Source organism: Carassius auratus, chromosome 23 (genome assembly GCF_003368295.1).
Source record: "Carassius auratus strain Wakin chromosome 23, ASM336829v1, whole genome shotgun sequence".
In the NCBI taxonomy this organism is placed as follows: domain Eukaryota; kingdom Metazoa; phylum Chordata; class Actinopteri; order Cypriniformes; family Cyprinidae; genus Carassius; species Carassius auratus.
In genome coordinates, this window is record NC_039265.1 from 14972003 (window position 1) to 14995676 (window position 23674).

A 23674-nucleotide genomic window follows, 5' to 3' on the forward strand; every position below is an offset into this window, starting at 1 on the left:
CATGCAAGAGTCTAACCCACTGCTAGAGCTAGAAAAACTCTAAAACCAAATCTTCTCTATCAAGGACGTCATATGAGGGAATGAAGCAAAACTCATCAGGCTTTTCTGCATGCCACTGAAGCATGTTTGGGGTGCAACTTTCAAGAGCTCTAATTTCCTCAATGAAGGATGTCATGAATTTTAACTTGACCAAAAGAAAAAAAGAAAAAAAAGAAACCAGCGCAAGAGCAAAATCAGCAGATCAAGCAACATCTTTCCCCTTTTTGTTTACATTTTTCTCATAATCATGAAAGTCATGCCTTGCATTTACTTTATATAGTGATATGCAACTTGGGAATAACAGTGATTTGAATTTGTATCTACACACTGTAAATCAAAAAATTTACGGTAAGCATTGTCAAATGCATCTCAGAGTACATTATCCTCTGTAAAATTTATATCTGTAGTTGACTTGCAGTCTACAATAATTTGCTTTCAGCATACAGCGTTTGTAAATTTTTCTAAATATTGCAGTGTTTTCACAAGGTTTTAGAAAATCTCTAGAAAGTTTCACATATGTAATTAGGAAATCCTGTGTATCTGATGCGTATAGTCATAATACAAATACTTCAGAAATGTACATATATAAATTGAATGTTAACTTTCATCATTAAACCAGTAGCAGTGCTTCTGCTTCCATTATAATCTCATACTGCAAAGCATCATCTCCTTTAGCTGTTCCCATTTTGCATATCACAACAGTCCATTCTTTACAGAAAACATTCCTTTTGATTTCGATATTCCATTTTAATTTTCCCATTTTGTTTTTTCGCATTCTTTGGTTTGTTTCCTGTTTTGTTCTCTCAAGGATGGAGACTCTGACAGTGGCGACGACTCTGATAAGAGGTCGTGCGAGGAGAGCTGGAGACTCATCACTTCACTTCGGGAGAAACTTCCTCCCAGCAAGCTCCAAACCATAGTCAAAAAGTGTGGCTTACCCAGTAGCGGTAAAAGACGAGAGCCTGTCAAAATGTACCAGGTCCCTCAGCGCCGTCGCCTTACAAAGGACTCCAAATGGGTGACTATCTCTGATCTGAAGATCCAGGCAGTCAAAGAAATTTGCTATGAGGTGGCTCTGAATGATTTCCATCACACCCGTCAAGAGATTGAGGCTCTGGCCATAGTAAAAATGAAAGAACTTTGTGCCACCTACAACAAGAAAGACCCAAATGAACGTGATTCTTGGAGAGCTGTGGCTCGAGACGTCTGGGACACTGTAGGGGTCGGGGACGAACGAATCGAAGATGTCATAACCAACGGGCGAGGTATAAATGACATGGATGACCTAAAAGTGCACATTGACAAACTGGAAGACATCCTGCAAGAGGTTAAAAAGCAGAACAATATGAAGGATGAAGAGATTAGAGCTCTCCGGAATAAGATGTTGAAGATGGAGCAAGTGATTCCACTCATTTCCAATGAGTCTCAGGAGAAAAACGCTCGCAGTGCACCCATGAGAGCCCGCAGTTCCAGTGAGGGTAAAGCTCTCGAGCAGAAACCCAACGGGGAACAGTCGGACGAGCAAGCATCTACAATGACGGATGATGATTCTTCGCTCCGACATGGACGAATGCGTTGGATGCGACAAGAGCAGGTACGCCTCAAGAACCTTCAGCAACAGGAGATTTCCAAGCAGCTCCGGAGGCAAAATGGACCTCACCGCTTCATCCCGCCTGAAGACCGCAAGCTGCGCTTCCCTTTCAAGAGTAACCCCAAACATCGCAACTCCTGGACCCCTGGTACTCATATCATTATCACAGATGAACAGGTGATCGAGTTGAAAGTTCCCAAAGAAGCAGTCCAGGAAGAAGAAGACGGCAAAGTGGAGGCTACAGAGCCCAGAGAACAAGTGGTGCCCATCGTCCACTCGTACCCTACTCTTCCTAGTCCCATGGGTCAACGTAGAAGCAAAGATTTAGAGCAAGGCCCGAGTCATAGATACAATCAAAGCCACAAACTCCATGAACGAGGCCGTAGTAACTCCTTCAACAGCAGCCAGCATGCCTCGGACTCTACGGAGTCCCTCAATTCTGGGAACAGGAAGCCCCCTCACCCCCAACAGGCCTATTACCAGCCACGCTACAACCAAAATCAGCATCATTATCCACAACAACAGCAACAACCACAGTTCTATCATTACAATATTGATGCCAGCAACAACTACCAGCAGTATCAGCAGCTGAGCCACCACAACAATTTTTACACGCCACCCCATATGCGTAGGCAAATGTCTGCACCCAATTTGAAGGGCAGTCGAGAAACCACAGTGTGATACTGGAACCAGGGCATAGGTTCATGTACAGAACTAGTTGACTCTACAAATGACACATCACAGACTCATCACAGCATTGGACAGCTTGTCCCCATCACGTCCAACTGTTATGTGGCACTTGTTTGAAACTATTGAATGTCCTTGTTGTCATTTGTAGATTTAAATTACAATGGAAAATACCACATGAGCACCTTGAATCAATAATTTGATCCCCCATCCATATTAGTAATGCTTATGGGTTAAAAGTATAGCAATAAGTCTCATGGTTAAAAGGTGTCCAAGTCACGACAAGATCTCAGAAGTATTGGGAACTATGAGTTCTGAGAGAGACAGCCTTAAGTTGGAATTGAGATGTAATTTACACTGATTTGACTCAGTTTACTATTGTTTTGCTGCTGGTCTTGATGGTCTGAAACGATCCAAGAATTGAACACAACCACTACACTGCAACATTTCATACTGTCCAGTGAGAACCTTGAACCATTACTTGAATTTTGAGTTTTTGAATTTACAATTCAGTCATTTTGTGTGCATTCAAGATGCATGAGTGATATGTTCAGTAAATGCTGGAAGGTTAATAGCCAACCTTTTATTCTCTTGAATGTTTCTAAACGCATGTCAGAGATGCAAATGACATTTTTACTGTTACATTTTATGCAAATTGTTTTATTTTATGAGGTTTTGGATCTTTGTGTTGGTACTCCCCATCAAATAGTTTAAATATGACAGTGGTAGCAAAGGCCTTTCTCTAGCTGCCTTATGTAGAGGAGTAAAAGAATATGAAGGAGTGCTTTTAAAGTTTTTAAGTGCCTTATTGACTCACTGGAAATATATGAAGAAAACAGAATGATTTTGCATCAATATTTTAATCTAAAAGATAAAGACACCACCTCTAAATTCTGTAAGAACAGTTTGTTTTTCATCAAAATAACTGCCTCTATGTTTTTATAAAGTTTGGTTCTGCCTTATTTAGAGAACAAACCACTCTGCAGTCTGCACTAAACATCCATATCCAAAGAGGCAATGCTTTTTGTGAAACGCAGTAAAAGAACGGCTTCAGAGAGTGCTTTGCATCTATTGTTCCTCTAAACCGTCTGCTGCACTCTGATCTTCAGTAGGGGCATAGCCTTTTCCCACGGGATGGAGTCAGTGTTCTAGAACACTCTGCTGTTCTCCTCAATCTTAACATAATTATATCGCATATATTTTCGACCAGAGACTTCTCATGGAAAGGACCTCTAACAGGGCTGTTTCCATGGTTTTCAAGGCTCGATTTGAAAGTTGTAGCATGTTTTTAGGGAAGGAAAACCCTTAAAAGCCAAATCAAATTTGCTGGACCGGTACATGCTGCACTGCGTTTATTTTCTTGTTTAGTCTCATGTGTATTCACAGCCGTTATATGTAATGCCACTGAGCACTAGATTAAATTTACCGCTGTTTTTTAACTCCATAGTTATGTTCACGTAGGGTTCATATATTTGTACATCCTTACACTCGTCACTGTAATTTCCCTGCCTAAGCCTTGATTTAATAATACACTGTTGTGCCTCAGCACTCAAGTGTGACCCATTACCAGCTGCGTATTACCAAAGCACATGTTCTGAAATCCTCTTCATGTCATCTCCTCTGGCCAGAGCCAAGCGATAGCCAACTAGGTCAAAAGTCTTTAGGGCTTTAGCATTGCTTCATGTGCATGAAGAACTTGAATGCTTTTGTTGGCGAAAATACTGCCTTATTTCTAATGAAACCCCTGGGTTTTGTTATAGTAATGCATGCTTGCATAAGACACAATTACTTTCCCTTCAAAAGGTAAAATCAAGAAACTGAATAAAGAAGGAGGGCTCTAGTTTAAATGTGAAATGTGTAATTTTTAATTTGACAATTGTAAATCCAGACACTGCAACATTGGCTTAACCAGTGATATTAGTTTGGGGGTGGGGCTGTCTGTATTTCAGTCCAATAACAGATGGGGGGGTGCTAAAAACTTTTTTTTTTTTTTTATCTGTTTTATGCAGTAAAAATTACAAAGTTCAGCTTTCAATGCTACACACAAATTAAAGTACAAGTCACTCCTTGATTATCTTTATTTTAAACCGCTTTCCCGATCTGCCAATTCCCTGCTCCCATAAAGAATGTTAATGCACGGTGCTGCCAGCTCCTCTTCACTACCACAAGAGGAGCTAAGGAAATGTATAAAGACAAATGGGCAATATCTTTGTCCCCTTTTTAAAGGTATATCACTTATCTGTTCGTTGTTTATCTATATGCAATGGTGATATCAGCTGCCTCCAAAAGGCCATGTTTTAATATTGTGTGGTTTAGGGGGGCATTTTTGTGCAACATATGATCTTTAATTCTCAATATGTTGATGGTTTACTAATATTGCTATTACATTGAACTGTGCTGAATATATCAAAATGTCAAACAATGACTGAAATAAAGTGGACAAGTTTGAAATGTATTGACTGTTGACACTCTGAGCCAAATGGCTTTATCTATACAAACACACACTTAGCCGCAATTACATTTAAAGAATTTTCAAATATTTCTTAGTAGTTTTATCATTATCATTTTATCATATTACAGCTCTTAGGAAGTATGACAGCAGTCAGTTTTGTGTTGTTGAAATAAGTCTGAAATTAAATACACTGCCTTGCGAAACTATTCAAACCCCTTCATTTTTTATAATAACAGGTTTGCAAATGTATTAAAGATAACAACAACAACTTAAATGATTCCATTGCATAAGTTTTCATACCCTTATCTGGTTCATTTGAAATATAGCTTAAAATTAATTGAATACATTTTGCTTGTAAATGTTACCAATGTTACTAAACTATAAATTCAATTGAATGGGTAAAATTTGGAAAGGCACACATGACTTAATAAAAGGTCTAACAGCTGAAAATGCATATTAGAGCAAAGACCGAACCCTGAGGTAAAAAAAAAAAAATGCCAGTGGAGCTCGGAGACAGGATTGCATACTTTCGCAAGGCACTGTACAAAATAAGTTTGACTTAAGATCAAGAGCAATTCTATTATCCATCTAGTGCAAATAGATTTACATTGAATTTATAAACCGAATATTCTCATTTGTAATAAAGCAATGTGGGACTAGTAAAATCTGTAAAAATGTTACATATAACCACATTTTAGTGAAACTGCATGTAAAATACATCTCTTTTAGAATGCAAAGTCTGTTAAACCTAAAACAGTTTTTATTAATATTTAAATGTATCATTTTCTACATTACAATGGCATATAATTAAGTTATGGGATTGTTTGAATCTAAAATCTGAAGTATTAAACGTCAGGATGTAACTCTTCCTGCACCTTTTGTGCAATGCAATTACATAGATGGATTTGCAACATATATAGAAAGAAAAGAGACCTGGAGGTGAGCTTTTCTATTTGAGCCACCTCACAATGCCCTGGCAACCCTCGAAGCTGCATAGCAACATTGTCTCCATTGTCTTTTTCTTTGTGCAAAATTAGTGCTGTTTAGTTGAACTTCAGTCAAAGTCATTGAAAAGTAATTTAAGAAGTATAATTATCATTCCATTGTCAAGAACTAGCACACAAACTGATAAAGCTACAGTGTAACCCGTCCTCTTGAAGCTTCATCTCTCTGTTTGTCATGCTGATACGATCATGTCGTGTCTCTCTTCATCAAACCTTCTCAAAGGTATATGAGAGTAAACTGCAAGAGCTGCAGAAACAGGTGGAGACTCGCTCGCTGGCTGCAGAGACCCCAGATGAAGAGGAAGAAGAAGAGGAAGAGGATGAAGGTAATGTATTGTAAATGTTAAAATCAAAATAAATCAGACTCTGAATCAGGTGTTGAGCTACTCAGTTTCTTTTGCAAAAGATGTTTATGTGCATTGTACTGGGACATTGCGTAAGTAGGACATGTTCCTGAATCAACATTCCTGTTCTTACTCTATCCATAACCTCAACCCACCCAACAATCAGAGGAACATGGATCATAGACTGATAAACCCCTGTACCTTTCACTATAGCCTGACTGATTGAATGTTGTTTTATGAACAATAAGGACCTCCTGCTTGGCAAAATCACAACCAGCTCCTGTATTGTATATCCCAGCCTTGCCATGTTTGAATATGTGGTGCCTGTATTGTTGCAGTGCCCTGGACCCAGCATGAGTATGAGCTGGCCCAATGGGCTTTCAGGAAGTGGAGATACCACCAGTTCACCTCCCTCAGAGACCAGCTGTGGGGCAATGCTGTGTACCTCAAAGAAGCCAATGCCATCAGTGTGGAGCTCAAGAAAAAGGTGCAGAAAACATTTGTCAGTCATCGAAACATTAAACTGTTTTTAACTTCACACAAAAATGCAAAGTCCTAGTGGATGGCCAGTTTTTTTTTTTACTGCCACAACATTATGTAAAACAGCATATGACTGCGTTTTCATTGTGATGGCAGTTTACCAGTAAGTTCTGCATCATTTACATATTCCTTGTTTATGCCCTTATGTCTCATTTACATGATCTATTTGTAGGTCCAATTCCAGTTTGTCTTACTCACGGACACCCTCTACTCTCCGCTGCCCCCGGAGCTGCTGCCTCCAGAACCAGAGATGGATCGTGACACTAGGCCTTTCCCTCGAACAGTGGTGGCTGTGGAGGTTCAGGACTTGAAGAACGGAGCCACTCACTATTGGTCCCTGGAGAAACTTAAGTAAGCCTCTGGATGCCAACCAGTCTGTGATCAACAGAGTTTTGCTCTTATTTCTTGTGCAGTTATTATTTGGGACCGTTCTATTTGGAAATCCCAAAGCTCTTTTAAATGTTCTTATTCATTTTTTTTTTTTAGTTCACTTCGAAAGGAGTTTAAAGTGCTGTTTGGCAGCTAGGATTTATCAGGGCGACATTTATAACAGAACATTTGCATGGCTCCTCACAGAACATGTGTTGGAATGGAAATGAGCTCACTGGGAACAAAGGAGTTCTGTCAGAAGTCTGCTTCCCATGGGGCCAGTCACATGACCATATTCCAACATGACATTCAACATGATATTCACAATGGCCTGTTTTAACAGTTCAACCAGTGTAGTTTTATTGAAATTGTTAATTTTAAGTGGTACTCTGAAAAAATTCTCATTACTGTGCCAAGTGTCAAATAAAAGCCCTGTTATAGTGGTCAGGAAAGACTTCCAAATGATTATTTCCGCCTCGTCAGGACTGTCAGAAATTAAATTGACACTTGTGTTTAAAAGAAAGAAAGAGAGAAAAATGATTGGCCCTGAATTTCATCTTGGATAGTAGTACAAGAACACATTTTCTATGTAGTCCAGTTGAAGGGACTTTAAATGTAGCAATCATAACATTGTTGGTTTAGTTGAGTTTGTGATGTGAGATCAAAAAATGTGACTTAACTTTTCATGTTCTTACAGGCAGAGGCTGGACCAGATGCGAGAGATGTATGACCGTGCAGGCGAGATGGCCTCGTCCAATCCGAGTGAGGATGTGGAGGGTGCTTTAACCGGCAGTGACCCGTTCTATGACCGCTTCCACTGGTTCAAGCTGGTTGGGAGGTATACTAATCACCTAACCTTGTTTCATGACTTGAGAAATGATTGAGCATGTTAAACAGAAATCATTATATGTTAAATACTGTAAAATGAGGCTTAATTCTTCACAAACATTTTGCATTTTTTGTGGTTAAAACGGAGTGTGTGAGAATGTTTTTGTTTGTTTGTAAAGATCTGCTCTCTTAGTGAAAAAGGGGAGCCCATAAATCATTCATGACATCTTTGTGTAGTCATTAACACTGTTAGTTTTCTCTTCATATTTAAATCACCCTTTTTATTCACATGAGTTTTTGTTTGTTGGTTTTGCGTTGTTTTCCCAATCATTATCTGCTTGTGTTTTGCTGTATGCTGGTGTAGTAGTGTTTTTATTCATTTATTTTTTAAATGCAATGTTTTCATCCGTTTGTCTTTATTTGAAATGTTCATTTCACATGTAGATTGTTTTTTGTTCTTCTGTGCACAATTGTTTCAAATTCGTCGTGTAAGTTTTGTCCAATGTTTATTTCCATATTCAATATTAGAACAGTTTCTTTGTTTTCTTTCTTAAAAACTTACTGCATTAAGTTAAAAATAGCAATTAATTATTCATGTATCTGCTATATTCATTGCTTTCTATTGTATAGTCATGGCTCTTAAATGTGGGTCTTTTAAATAATCCTGTAAACTCTTGCTTGTGCCTGCGTTCTACCCACGTACCTTTTTTCAGCTCACCTATTTTTCACGGCTGTGTGAACGAGCATCTCATCGACCGCACTCCCTCGCCCACCTTCTCCACTAGCGATTCGGAGATCACTGAGCTGGCCGACGAACGGCAGAGCGAGATGGAGGACTTCATGGATGACGAAGCTTTCGTGGACGACACCAGCTCAGACGCTGGGACCGAGGAAGGCTCTGATATCTTCAGCGACGGGCAGGACCCCTTCTATGACCGTTCCCCGTGGTTCATCCTGGTGGGCAGGTTGGTGGTGGCCACTGCTCGGGGGGAAACCTGAAAAATGAGGGCTGGACAGAGAATGAATGATCAAGAGAAATGGACACAGTTGTGTGGCTCAGTGTGCAGCTATTAATTTAGAGTCAGTAAAAATGAATTAATTTACTAGTCATGTGAGATCAGATCTGATTTACGAAACGGCTCACACGGCTATACCAGATTCCTCCTCCAGTCCTCCACAGCCTACATTTAACCTCCATCTGTCTGGTTTGGTTTAACATTAGCACGCGAAACATTAGTACACATTTGTGTTTGTTTTCATTCGTTGTATTTATTTTAATCGGGCTGTAAATCGATTAAAATGTGTTATGGTTAGCATTCAGTTCCTTTTTTAGACCAGGAATGCATTGCTAAGAGCTAATACAAAGAAACACAAATGTAATAATAGAATTCAATAATAAAACCCATGTTCACAGCACTTTATGGACTTAATCTTTCATATGCAGATTTTTAGCCACCGGCCTGCTTCATTTGCTCTCTGCTGGAGTTCACATTAACGTTTTTATGAATGACAGTGTTTCACTTGTGGGTGATATTGCACTTCGCCTCGATGGGAATACAGTTTCACTGTACAAGAATGCAAATTACTTTTGTTAAACCTCGCTTCTGTATGTTTCTCCATTGGTCTGTCTCCTTTTCCTGAGAAACAAACGCTTTGCTAGGGACCGTTGTGAATGTGTGTGTGTGTATAAGATACAGACACTTGGAACACAAGGAATGCTCAGATCAGTCAGACAAAAAATTATATCTAAGAGCTTGGAACAATATGACACATTAACATTGATTTACAGCCCCAGTTTCTTAATCCTTTATTGTGCTTGTATATAAAAATATTAAATTGTGTTTATTTTTTTCATGTTTTTATTTAATTTTGTCTTTGTATTCTTTTTTCCCTTTAACATTCATTTTCATTCAGTGTACTTAAGAGCTGTTATTTATAAGTCTGCTGTACAAGCGAGATGGATAGAGGAGGAGAGAGGCAACGTAGTCTGGATGGATGCAGGGTTGTAGATGGATCTGCGTCATTGTGACGTCACTGGAGCGCTACAGTGATAGCTCTCCTCCATCTTTGCCTTGTGGCTGCCTATGGGGGGGGGGGGGGGGGGCTCTCTGATTGCAAACAGCTCTTGAAATTCAGACTGTGTGTGCCCCCTAGCCTCTGAAAATATCAATTATTCTAATACAACCTCTTATTTGGTTGCCTTTCTTTTTCTTTGCCATTCGGTTTCAAGCTTGACGGATTGGTTTTTTTGTTTTTGTTATTTAGTGCCGTGTTTTGTTTGCGTCAGCTCTTAGTAAAAGCGTCTGACACATCATATCCATTATCCTCTGATGGTGTTAATCAGGGTAATGGAGATGAACCCGTGGCCCTGCAGTGAAAGGAAGTCACTGTGCACAACTGCTCGGATGTTCTTGCGCATCTCCTGTACCCTTCATACTAATACATCTGGTTCTTGGTATAGTACATGTTGTGTGTGCATGAGACGTTCTCAGGACTATAATTGTTGTTCGTTTTCCTCCAGAGCTTTCGTGTACCTGAGTAACCTGCTGTATCCTGTGCCTCTGGTGCACCGTGTTGCTATAGTAACAGAGAAGGGAGACGTGCGAGGATTCCTGCGAGTGGGGGTCCAAGCCATCGCTGGTGAGCACCTCTCTATATTAATCAAATAATTAAGACTCCGCTCAGATTTAGTTAAGCACAGTTGATATCAATCTGATGTGCTTTATAAACATCCAGACCTTTAACTTGTGTCCTTTTTCTTTGGTATTTGTGTTTTTGTAGCTGACGAAGAGGCTCCTGATTATGGATCTGGTGTGCGTCAGTCGGGCACTGCTAAGATTTCCTTCGACAATGAGTATTTTAAAAAGGTACAAACCAGTCCAGCATTTGAGACGGTTTTTCCTCCTGAGTTTTCCTGTTATTTTAACATGCTTTACATGTTTCTTTGGGAATGTAATGGATTACAGATTACAAGTTGCTCTATGTAATAATTAGTGTAACTGTTTTAATTACTTTTTTTTTAAGTAATGTAACTGATTACATTTGATGACTGTTCTAAATTGCAGTTGATATTTTTTCCTATATTTTTCTAATCGTTTTCAAACATTTAAAGCAGGCAGGTTTAACCTTGCAGTAATACTCAACGGTGATCATTGTCAGACTTTCAAAATCCTTCATCATTTGAATAAAGATTATAATAATAACATTTTAAAGCACAGCCACCACAAAATCAGATTTTAGCACCTCTTTTTACTTTGAGATCATTCAGGGGTCAAATATAAAATCCTAACATAATATACAGTGGTTTAATAGCTATGGTACTGTTTTTGAAATTGAGACGTTGCATAGCTATAACAGGAAACACAAGCATCTACCAATGCCTTTAAAATGTAAAGCATTTGCACAAGCCCAAATAGGAAATAAAATGGTTATCAACTAAACGTGTCTTATTCTGGGTCCTAAATTCCTGAAACATTGGCATCTTCTATTTTAAAGTAGCCAATGCAATTTCTCAGTAACTGTAAGAGATTAAAGTTACATTTATTTAGCAATTAAATTACATAATTCTGTTACATGTGCCTAGTTTGCAACACAATGTTGCCTCATGTATTTTATTTCCTTTCTTTTTTCCCTCCCTCTCTCTTTTACCCTTTCACCGTCCAGAGTGATTTCTCCTCCGTGGTCATGACCCGCTCTGGCCTCTCTTTGGAAGAGCTGCGTATCGTGGAAGGTCAAGGTCAGAGTTCGGAGGTCATCACCCCTTCAGAAGAGATGAACAGAATAAATGACATGGGTGAGTGTAGATGCATAGTCCAGCTGGCAGCCCCTGAGTTCTGAACAAAGCAGTTCAGTCCGAGTGAAAAGAAATGCTTACACATCCAGACGATGCTGTTGTGCTTTTGATTTTTGTCGCGTTTGATTTACAAAGCCTCAGTGACCCAAAAGCTTTGGGACCAAACTGTTTCTTCTAGAAGGTTTTAACGGGTCAATAAAAGAAGTCCATGGAAACAGATTTATAGACACTGTTTCTTAAACATGTGAGATAATATCAAATAACTATCAAGCTGGTCCAGTTTGCCAGAAGCACACTTTAATGGTGATATATATAAAGTGTATGTATGTGTATATATGTATGTGTATATGTATGTATGTGTGTGTGTGTGTGCGTGTGTGTGTATGTATGTATATATAAATATAAATATATATATATATATATATATATATATATATATATAGACACACACATACATATATATATATATATATATATATATATATACACATACATATATACATATATAATGCATATAATTTATATATACATATATACATAAATATACTGCTTTTTATATAAAATTGTTCTATATATAAAAAAGTTATATAAAATAGTGTTCGATATAGATTACTATGAATACATACAAGAAAATCAACCAAAATCAACAATTTCACATTAACCATTTATAGATACTTTTACATAAAAATTTTTTTATAATAATATTCTGCATATTTGTGCATGTGTTTTGTGTCTAAAAGACTTGAAGCTTGGGAACGTGGACGCAAAACTGGGTGACTGCTTGGCAGAGCATCTGGAAGTGGGCAGCATTTTCACTTTCCGCGTCACTGTTCTGCAGGCGAGCAGCATCCCGCCCGAGTACGCAGACATCTTCTGCCAATTCAAGTGAGTCAGCCTGTCTCTATGGCAACCCTTCTCTCCTGTCTCATTGGTCTTTATTCAGACAGAGCGCACACACACACACACACACCTCCACATAAATCACACAGTCGCACAGTCACGTTCTCTCTAATCCTGTCTCATGCTGTCAACAGTTTCCTCCACCGTCACGATGAGGCGTTCAGCACAGAGCCGCTGAAGAACACAGGCAGAGGTGCCCCGCTGGGCTTTTACCACGTACAGAATGTAAGTGTTGAGAAACAAGGTTTTGAGGAAGAAATTGAACATTATGGTGGCATAACCGATCCAGAGTTGTTCTCATTAAAGTATTTCATCAGGCTAGAGGCGTATACAGAATTATTCCTCATAATTAGGCAAATATGCATGTTCTGTCAACTCATTTATCTGGTTTTCACATCCAGATCTCAGTGGAGGTGACAGAGTCCTTTATTGAGTACATAAAGACCAAGCCAATTGTGTTTGAAGTGTTTGGACATTACCAACAGCACCCACTGCACATTCATGGACAGGAAGTGGTCAGGTAACAATCTGTCCTCCAGTATCACACATTTGATTAACATAATAATAATTCAGCGTTTTCAGTTACTAACATTGATTTGACAGATTTTGTTTTAGTTAACAACAACACTATATTGTACTGTAAATTATTCAGGAAAATAGCCTTTGATGTTGATATGGCATTACAAAAATGTATTTAACGAATTACAGGATAGCTTTTAAAATGATGCAAGTCAACACTGCCAACACATTTTCTTAGTTTTTATTTTAACAGTCAGTATTATTCCCCTTTGTTATTGACAACATGCTGATGGAGCTTGATTTGTATTTAACAATTAATCCGAATATTAAATTAAATTATTACTGTGAATATATTCATAAAATAAGTAACTGAAACTTGTATATTGTATAGTTGTTTTACAGTGTATCTTAGCTGTTGTAAAAAACATTGCATGTATATAGCAGGAAATAAATGTTCCCTTAATCCTGACTGTGTTGTTATGCCTTTTGGTGGATTGATTTAATCAGCATACAGATTGATTGATATTATTATAATAATTTTGTACTTGTCTAATTCATATTTTGCTTCTGTTATAGCCCTTCTGAGCCTTCTAGAAAGTATTACCCCCCACCTATGCCTTTGTCTAAACCAGGTATGATGGCAACTACTATATAAGAACAAAATTACATCTTAATTTGTCTTTATAAAGAACGTCACATGTTCATTAAGTCAGCTTGAAGGGTCTTAAATTAGATTGCTTGAATAATCCTCGCCGGGAGCCTGTATGCTCCTCTATCTCTCTTCTTATTATTAGTGTAATTCATTACATGATTCATTAAACATGGAACTACCTCACAGTTCACAATGCTGTAATCTGTAACTCTTTCATTCGATGTGGTTATCTCCCCTTAAAAGGGCTCCTGATCTCATTTATGCAGCAAGTCAGTTTGAAAGACCGTTCCTGTCAAGACTGTTGTTTTTTTTGATAGGGAACAAAAATAAAACCGAGGCTGTAGCCTTGAAGTGTCATCAGTCCTGACGGTCTATTGATCTTCACCCCGAGCTGTCAGTCTTTTATATTGCTATATGAATCTAGAGGTGCTACAGTTCAGTTGGAGATAATTGGAAATGCTGTAGAGCTCTTTGTGATTTATAGATTGCATAGATTGTAAAATAAACCCTCTTTTAACACCTGTCATATATAATTTCATTCAAAGAGCTGGTTTGAGTATCCATGTGCCGCTCAGGAATTTAAATAATAATAATAATAATTATAATCACTTATAAAGGGAGAAATATTATAGCTTAAGATAACAAAATAGTCTAAATGGCATTTGACAGCCAGAAAGTGTCAATTTTTACCAACATTTTGAACATTATATTTACAGTCTATATTTAGTGTATCAGAATATTTATATATAATTATATATAAATTGTTTTAATAGAAAACATAAAATTAAATAGTGTTCCTGTTGCTCAAGTGGTAGAGCATTGAGTTAGCGGCGCAAGGTTGTGGGTTCGATTCCCAGGGAACACATGTTAGGTACAAAATGTCAAAATGTTAGCCTGAATGCACTGTAAGACGCTTTGGATAAAAGCGTCTGGTAAATGCATTCATTTAATTTAATTTAAAATATATATTTGATATGTTTATTACAATTACTGTTTAAAAGTTTGGGGTTGGTATGATTTTTTTTTTTTTTTAAGTCTAAGTAGACTCGTCAAGACTCCATTGATCAAAACTATATTAATATTGTGAAATATTAAGATTTAATCAACTGTTTTATTTATTACATTTCAAAATGTAATTTATTCCAGTGACTGCAAATCTGAATGATCAGCATCATTACTCCGGTCTCCAGTGTGACATGATCCTTCAGAAATCATTTTAATTTACTGATTTGGTGCTTAAGAAACAATTATTAGCAGCAGTGATGAAAAAAGTTGTGCCGCATAATATTTTTGTAAAAACACTGACACTTTTTTAGGAATCTCAGACAAAAAGAAAATTAAAAAGCAGCAATTATTTTCAATATATATATATATATATATATATATATATATATATATATATATATATATATATATATATATATATATATATATATATATATATATATATATATGTATGTCCTTCAAAATAAAAGCCACTTTGATATTTAACAAAGACATTTTTGTTCACATGTATACATTTTTAAGTGTTTTTGGGGCAACTGCATGCTTCATCTTTTCCGTTCCTCACATACATTAAACTCCATCTTTGTCTCTTTCATTTCAATCGTCATCCTTACCACTCTCATCACCTGGTGTCATCCCCCCAGACCATACGCGTAAGATCGAGTTGATCAGGTACCTGATGAGCGGGTACGTGCACGGCCAGGTGTTGGACACGCTCTCGGAGCACGCCAACGCACTGGCCTCCACAGCCGTCGCCAGCCTGGAGGAAGGGGAGGATGAGCTGTCCCACTTCCCCTTCCTCCCTGTACCCAACAGTACTGTTTTCAGAGTGCGCAAACACGACGGTTGGTACAGAGCCTCAAAGGCCCAGAGTAGAGTAGATGGATAGTCATTGGCTCTGCTCTGTGCTGTGCTTTAATGTACTGTGACTCTAGTGTCGCCCTTCATCCCCACCCGACGACAGAACCCTGATCCTGAAGATAAGCTAGAAAGGCTTTTCCTTGAGCTGCTGTGTTTTTTAAGTGTCACTCTCCCTTATTTTCCTTCCCTGGTTGATCTAGACTGCAACGACAGCTGCTTGGTGTTTCCTTTTGTGTTACTTTGAAGCATACTGCTAATTAAATCATGTTAGGTGTTTTCCATACGTTCTTTCTAGTTTCCCTCAGGAAGGTTTATTTTTTTTAACTCAAATGACACAAGTGTTTTTCTTCGATCTGTGAGCATCAGGTTTCCTGCAGCCTTCCCCCAGCACTATTGTCTCTCACCTCATCATACTGTAGAAATACAGCAGACGGCTAGAGGAAACGAGTGCCGCCCTTCAGCTGCAGTTTTAGCAGCAAATCAGGCTGTATTGATTTTCCCGATGTAGTGTAGAATTTCCAAAGCCTACATTACGTCCTTCTTTTAAGCTGATGCTTTGTGTTTTCTCACATTACGTGACTCATGCTCATATTGTTGAATCTGTCACATTTTTATGGATATTTATAGAACCTGGAGTTTTTAGTAAATGAATTAGGCTTATTTTAAATACATCAGCCATATGGTACACAGTATTCCAGCTTTATTAATGTTCTGCTTTCCTTCAGTGCCAGCCACCAAACTGAACACCATTACCAAGTCTAACCTGGGTCAGTGTGTCAGCAAGTATGACCTGCTGGCCTGGTTCGAGATCAGTGAACTGGAGCCCACTGGAGAGTAAGTCAACCATATTTACATCTATTGCAGGCCTGACATTTTTGGTTGGAATATTTTTAACCTGTCATCTCAATTTGTATATTCTACAATTATTTGGGTATTAATATGTTGCTGTAAAGTCTGTTTGTGATTCTATAAATTGTGTTGTGTATTGCAGTTATATCCCAGCAGTAGTAGATCACACAAGAGGTCTTCCCTGTCATGGCACATACCTATTGCACCAGGTATTCATTCTTTCTAGTTATGCTAGTTTCAGTTCTCATCTTTATCATAACCTAATTATATTTATGCACCACCAGTCAAATATTTTTATTTAAAGACTTTTAATGTTTTTTAAAGAGGACTTTTGTGCTCACCAAGCCTGCATTTATTTGATCCATAGTACAGCAAAAACAGTAAAATTTTGAAATATTTTTACTATTTAAAATAACCATTTTTTATTTGAATATATTAAAATATATATATATATATATTCCTGTGATTTCAAAGCTGAATTTTTAAGCATCTTTACTCTTCAGAAGTCATTCTAAAATTCTGATTTTCTGCACAAAAAACATTTTTTTTTTTTTTTTTTTTTTTTTTTTGAAAACAGCAGAGTATAATTTTTTTTCAGGCTCCTTTGATGAATAGAAAGTTCAGAAGAACAGCATTAATCTGAAATTGAAATCTTTTGTAACATTACAAATGCCTTTAACATCATTAAAGCATTTTAAATAGTACAACTATTACACATTGGATAAAAAAAAACGCATGCTTGGTGAGCAGAAGAGGATTCTTTAAAAAAACATTAAAAATCTTACTGTTAAAAAACATTTGACTGGTGTAGTGTATGTATTCAAAAATATGCTGTACATACAAATATGATGTACTGGAAACATGCAAAAGCAATTGACTAGAAAAAATTTATAAAAAAAAACAACATGGTGCATAATATATTGAATTATAATTGAATATCAAATTCTGTTATCAATGCATTAAATTTTCATTGCAATGCACTTTGGTCTTGTGCATCTCCCTGTTCTATTAATATTGAATTCTCTCTGCAGTTGCTGTCTGTAAATCTGTAGTTTAGCTTCAGGATCATGTTCACTGTCCTTAGCCAAGGACATATTAATGATTCAAACTGAGATTGCTCTTAGTAAGCTGTGTTGTTTGTGTTTTCAGGGCATTCAGCGTAGAATAACAGTCACTCTGATCCATGAGAAGGGCAGTGAGCTGCACTGGAAGGACGTCCGAGAGCTGGTGGTTGGTGAGGACAAATTTGGCCCTAAAATCTTAAATGGAAGAAATAATTGATGTTAGCAAAGCTGGATTGTTAATGTTGTCCAATCAGAAGCCAGAACTTGAAATAACAATTTTATAAAGAGTATAATGAAGGCTACAGCCATCTCGCATCGATTGTTGTGTCTGTTGTAGGTCGAATTAGGAATAAGCCAGAAGTGGACGAGTCGGCCGCAGACGCAGTCCTGTCTCTAAACATCATCTCAGCTAAAAACCTCAAATCCTCTCACAACTCAAGCAGGTATGTTTAGTTCAGTTTAGCTTGTATACATTGCACATTAAAACAACAGTTGTTGAATCATTATAATAAAACACCAATCAAAACAATAAAACGGCATACAATGACATTGTACATAGAAAAAAGATGCTCAGGAGGACTCAAACATTATAAACCTTTTCTAAAGGGTGGATTTTAGGTTTTACCTTAAAGAAAGATTCATGGGGGATAAAGGCAAAAGCCCAGTCTCCCTGTCTTTTTAATCTTGATCTGGAAACCTTTAATAGTTTCTGATTTGATGACATCTTAAACCTCCAGCAGATATTGTATGTTAACAGCCACAAGTTCAGATAAAGAAGCGTGTTGCGTGTGCTCTCCACATCTGACAGCCTATTTAATCAAGTATGAAGTTCAGTTCGTATGTCTGCAGTCGGTGGAAAGTTGTCTGTTTCTAAACCGCATAAAAAGGCCTGCAAATACTCTGTCCACCTAATGCAAATGCGTTTCCCTAACTGCTTAGAATTCAGGAGAGTATGTTGAATATGAGTCAGTGTTGGCGTCAGTGAGAGGAGAAAATCCTGCAGGGAGCAAGAGAGCCTGCTAGTGGACCAACCGAGATATGCAGAGCTCTGTTAAACCTGTTAAATGTGCTTTTGATGATGCCAGTTTGCTTTATTTTCCATTTATTTTCCATTTATTTCCTCTGCCTGTTTAATCTGAATGCTGCTTTTTGTCTTTTCATTTGTGATTATTTCCGTTGCCTGACTGTTTCTGCTTGTTTTTTGTCTCTCTTTTTGTTCTCGTCCTATTCCTGCTGCGGTTGGACTCTCGGTTTTGCTCAGCCTTTGTATTGATAGCGATATAGCTAGGTATCAGAACCACCTCATAAAGCATTTTCACCATTAAAGTGCTTTATGAGACATTTGTGATCTGTAGGTGTAACAGTAGCAAAATGATGTATCTGTGTCATTGTTTTTCTGCTTCTCTCTGAACTCCTTCTGTATGATAGGATGAACTGAGGTGAATTTGCAAAAGAGATTTTCTTCTAATAATCAAAATGGCTTTAGCTAAATTTAATTGCAAAAGAAAAAAAATAAATCTTGACCCTGAAAAATGTAAACGTTTGAAATGTGAAAATTGGCATGATATTATTACATTTAACAAATTGAAATATTAAGTTTCTTTAAAAAAAAATTAAACCTTGTTGAGAACCTTTAGTATGTCATATGGTTATTTAATATAATATATGAATGTGAATTAATATAGAATTTGCCCTTTTTTTTAAAAAAAAGGCCCATTAAATAATATATAAGAAAATTATAAGAAAATTAATATATGAAATTGGTTTTCTGTTACTAAGAAAATGACCTTTGATAATGTAAAATTACTTTTTATCCTTGCTTTTGCATGTATCACCTCACTTTAAAACTATTAAATAGACAAGCTTTTGCCACCACATTTCTTTAATTAAAGAAAATGATAGTGTAGGTGTGACATTTAATTTAATTCTGCTCTGCATTCTCCATAATACTAAATTGGGCTTGTTAGAAGCTGAATTGATGAGTCTAAATACAGACGCAGGCAAGCCTTTATGCATTTATCTGCCATTTAAACAGTGAAATGAGAACAAGAGAGGGAGGTGAGTGAGTGGAGAAAAAGATACACGGATATTTGAGGATGAGTCACCTGCACCAGTCTCTCTCTCTCTCTCTGTTTCTCTCCGTCTCCATGTCTGTTCATATAAATCGTGTGCCTTTGCTAATAGTCATCACTTTGCTGTAGTCCTGAGTCACACACACACACACACACACACACACACACACACACACACACACACACACACACACTCTGCTTCAAGCTCACAGCAGATCACTAATAATGTAGCACCTGTCAACACTCTTGTGTTGTGTTCATAGCTATGTGACTCAAACATATCACCAGACTGTTTAGGCACAGAGATCTCCCAACAGCGCATGATGCAGCTGGCATTACATGTTTTTCACAGTGTTAGAGGAGATCGCCTGTCCATTAGCACCAACTGTTAGCTGAAAGACTGTAGGCAGCATACCTGAAGTGTTTGTGATATTCACAGTCCGCATGAAATCAAAATCAGCATTTTCTATATAATGTTATAATATTACAGTAAAGTGTAAGTAAAGTGGCTTGTGAATATCATTTCATGTTGTCTTAATCCATTCAGCACCAGTAAATATCTAAAACATCATTCCATGGCTATTGTTTCTGAAGCCTAAAATCGAATGTCCTTTTTCCTGTTCAGGACGTTTTACAGGTTCGAGGCTGTCTGGGACAGCTCCCTGCACAACTCTCTCCTGCTGAACCGTGTCACTCCCTACGGAGAGAAGATTTACATGACCCTGTCGGCTTATCTTGAGGTCAGCCTCGACCGGTTCTTTAGAAGGAGGTTCCACAGTATGTAGTATTGACATATGTGCTAACCACTCTCCTGCAGCTTGATCACTGCATCCAGCCTGCCATCATCACCAAGGACATCTGCATGGTCTTCTACTCCAGAGATGCTAAGATCTCTCCTCCACGCTCCCTGAGGAACCTGTTCGGCAGTGGCTACTCCAAAACCCCCGACTGGTAAATAGAAAAGGCTTATTTTATCTCTTCTACCATCAAAAAAGCTCAAATGTGTCTAAAGGTTAATATACATAAAATACTTTTAGGACATTTTGGCAGGCTGTACTCAATCAAAACATTTTATATAGCATTTGAGCAAGTCTTGTCAAAGGCTACATGGAATATTTATTCTGTTAAATTAATTTCTTATACTGTGGGACCATTTAAAATCTGTTAGTGAAGGCAACATTAAAAATGGTGAAAATGAAATGGCGACTGGTTTGCTGGACACACCTTCTTTTAAGCTGTAATTATGATATTGGACATCTTATGCATAGACTCTCTTGAAATGTGAGTCCTCTCCAGAAATGTGTAAAGTAAAGAAACTGCTAACACTGTTCTCTGATGTTTCCATTACAGTAATAAAGTGACTGGAATCTATGAGCTAAGCTTATGCAAAATAGCTGACACGGGAAGCCCAGGTAAGACGTTTTATATATATGTATGTATGTATGTATGTTTTTATCTAGCAAGGATGCATTCAGTTGGTCAAAAGTGACAGTAATGATATTTATAGTGTCAAAATATTTTTGTTTCAAATAAATGCTGTTCTTTTGAACTTTATATTCATCAAAGACTTGGTTAAAAAATGTATAGTTTCCACATAAATACTAAGATGCTGTTTTCAACATGGATGATAATAAGAAATGTTTATTGAGCATCAAATCAGCATAATAAAATGATTTCTGAAAGATCATGTGATGCTAAAGACTGGAGTAATAATGCTGACAATTCAGCTTTGACATCATTAATTATATTTTAAAAAATTAAAAAAATAAACAGTGATTTGAAATTGTAATAAAATTACATAAATTTGCTTTACTTTAAATAAATTCAACCATGATAAGCATAAGAGACTTATTTTGAAAACATTCAAAAAATTATAAACCACAAACTTCTGAATGGTATTGTGAATTATTATACAGAATATTTATAAAAAAAAATTGACAAATAATTTATAAATATATACAGACATTAGGATTTTTATTTAAATAAAGACACATTTCCAAGGTTATGATTTTTTTACATTTATAAAATGTATGAATTTTCTAGTTTACTCTAGTTTCTAGTTTAGGGATTTTTCATTTTGATATATTGGACTTGCTATATCGAATCATTTGATCGTTTATTTTCAGGTATGCAGCGACGGAGACGGAAGGTTCTGGATACATCTGTGGCGTATGTTCGTGGAGAGGAGAACCTGGCCGGTTGGAGACCCAGAGGAGACAGTCTGATCCTGGAGCACCAGTGGGAGCTGGAGAAACTCGAGCAGTTGCATGAGGTGAGCACAGAAGACAAAAAGATCACGACTGAGCCCTGCCACACTTCTCGCTGCTGCTGTCCATCTACTGAAGAATATCTGACAGACGCCCATTTCTGTCCATGTCAGGTGGAGAAGACACGTCACCTGCTGCTGCTCCGTGAGAAACTGAGTGAGACGCCTCCTCCTAAATCCCTGAGCGACTCCCTGTCTCCCAGTCTGAGCAGCGGCACCCTCAGCACCTCCACCAGCATCTCCTCCCAGATCTCCTCCACCACCTTTGAGAGCGCCATCACACCCAGTGAGAGCAGCGGATACGACTCCACAGACATCGAGAGCTTGGTAGACCGCGAGAAGGAGCTGGCCACTAAAGTAAGACTAAATCGATGAAAAACCTGATTGTTAAATACGGTGTTCCATTTAAAGTCAAATATGAGAGATCTCCATTTTATTTTGTGCGTTTATGTCTTTTAATTCTTTGCAGTGTCTCCGTCTCCTGACACACACTTTCAACAGTGACTACAACCAGATGTGTAACAGCATCAGCGACTGCAAGGTAACCTCAGCTTGAACGATGAAAAACAACCCGTTTTGTATGAATTGGAACAGATCCACTTGGATTAATGGGAAACTGTCTCTTTCAGTTGTCGGATATCTCTCCTATGGGCCGTGATCCATCCGTCACCAGTTTCAGCAGTGCTACTCTCACACCCTCCTCCACCTGCCCCTCTCTGTCAGACTCTCGGTATGTACGGTTCACTACCAATAAGCTTAAACTACAGCTTAGGATCCTAAAACTTCTGTATCGTCCAGGACCCCTGAAGCGAACTCTCGTGCCACCAGCCCTTCATGCTCAGACTATGAGAACTTCCCCATGGTGCCCATTCTGGAGACGTCCTACCTGGCCCGCGCCGGCAAACACGAGTTCCTCAACCTTGTGCCTGATATTGAGGAAATGAGACCTGGGTGAGAGTTTTGATATAGCGGACACGTTTATTTTTGTTTATTCCAATCTCACAAGAATCGAGATGAATTGGAACGCTTAAATCATTCAGTTTAGATGTTCTGTGTCATAGATTCCTTTAAGGCTGCAAAACGATTAATCGCGATTAATCACATTCGAAAAAAGCTTATGTTCACATGCTGTATGTGTGCACTGTTTATTTAATGTCCCAAATATCACAAGTTTAAATGTGATTTTTATACAACAGTTCAGTAAATAAGAAGTTGATATTTTGTTATATTTTAAACACAATATTATGTATTTTTGCTTCATTTTGCAGAGAAACTTTAAAGCAACGGCAGAATTGTTTGTTGCGCATCTCTGAGCTACACATCAGAGTTTAGTTTCTGAATGAATCCGTGTTTTGAACAAATCATTTGAAGCAGTTTACTTCTCTCCTGAATGTATCAGCCGTTTGAACGAATCATAAAGGCATTTATCGCCACCTGCTGGCAGATTTAGTTTCTTATTTAGAGTACAATTTCATTAAAATAAATAAAAATAAAAACATTAAAGGGATAGTTCACCCCCCTAAAAATGTTTCTGTTATCATTTACTCACCCTCGTGTCTTTTTAAAACTTTCTTTCATTACAAAGCTGTTTAGTTACCAATGACTTTCATTGTATGAACAAGAAGTACTTAGATGTTTCTCGAATTATCTTCGGTGTCCTATAGTTTATCCTATTATAGCCTAAATGTTTATGTTTAATACATTTTATAAATCAAGTTTTCTAAAGCTACAATTTGTAATGTCTACTTGATACTTTTTCATTTAACACAAAAATTGCTTCAATCTTTTGTGGGTATTTTCACAGTCTAATTAAATCATTCATTAATTGAAACATTGTGT

General features: G+C 37.5%; 1 protein-coding gene across 14 annotated transcripts in view; it reads left to right on the top strand.

Annotated features, from left to right (window-relative positions):
* kif1b (kinesin family member 1B) overlaps positions 1–23674 on the top strand; it is a 64573-nt gene that overhangs the window by 36542 nt on the left and 4357 nt on the right. For 5 of the 14 annotated variants that reach the window (XM_026200028.1, XM_026200032.1, XM_026200031.1 and 2 more), the window contains 25 exons: positions 5997–6099; positions 6456–6604; positions 6830–7008; positions 7724–7864; positions 8568–8819; positions 10376–10494; positions 10636–10721; positions 11518–11647; positions 12388–12532; positions 12682–12772; positions 12949–13067; positions 13643–13698; positions 16310–16418; positions 16576–16642; positions 17583–17667; positions 17835–17940; positions 18759–18785; positions 20195–20309; positions 20387–20520; positions 20920–20981; positions 21696–21841; positions 21950–22192; positions 22305–22376; positions 22465–22565; positions 22634–22786. In XM_026200028.1, coding sequence (XP_026055813.1) covers positions 5997–6099; positions 6456–6604; positions 6830–7008; positions 7724–7864; positions 8568–8819; positions 10376–10494; positions 10636–10721; positions 11518–11647; positions 12388–12532; positions 12682–12772; positions 12949–13067; positions 13643–13698; positions 16310–16418; positions 16576–16642; positions 17583–17667; positions 17835–17940; positions 18759–18785; positions 20195–20309; positions 20387–20520; positions 20920–20981; positions 21696–21841; positions 21950–22192; positions 22305–22376; positions 22465–22565; positions 22634–22786 — 2990 coding nt within the window. Of the gene's footprint in view, positions 1–847; positions 4773–5996; positions 6100–6455; positions 6605–6829; positions 7009–7723; positions 7865–8567; positions 8820–10375; positions 10495–10635; positions 10722–11517; positions 11648–12387; positions 12533–12681; positions 12773–12948; positions 13068–13642; positions 13699–16309; positions 16419–16575; positions 16643–17582; positions 17668–17834; positions 17941–18758; positions 18786–20194; positions 20310–20386; positions 20521–20919; positions 20982–21695; positions 21842–21949; positions 22193–22304; positions 22377–22464; positions 22566–22633; positions 22787–23674 lie in introns of those variants that run through there. The other 9 variants (XM_026200035.1, XM_026200036.1, XM_026200037.1 and 6 more) reach the window with 4 other exon arrangements.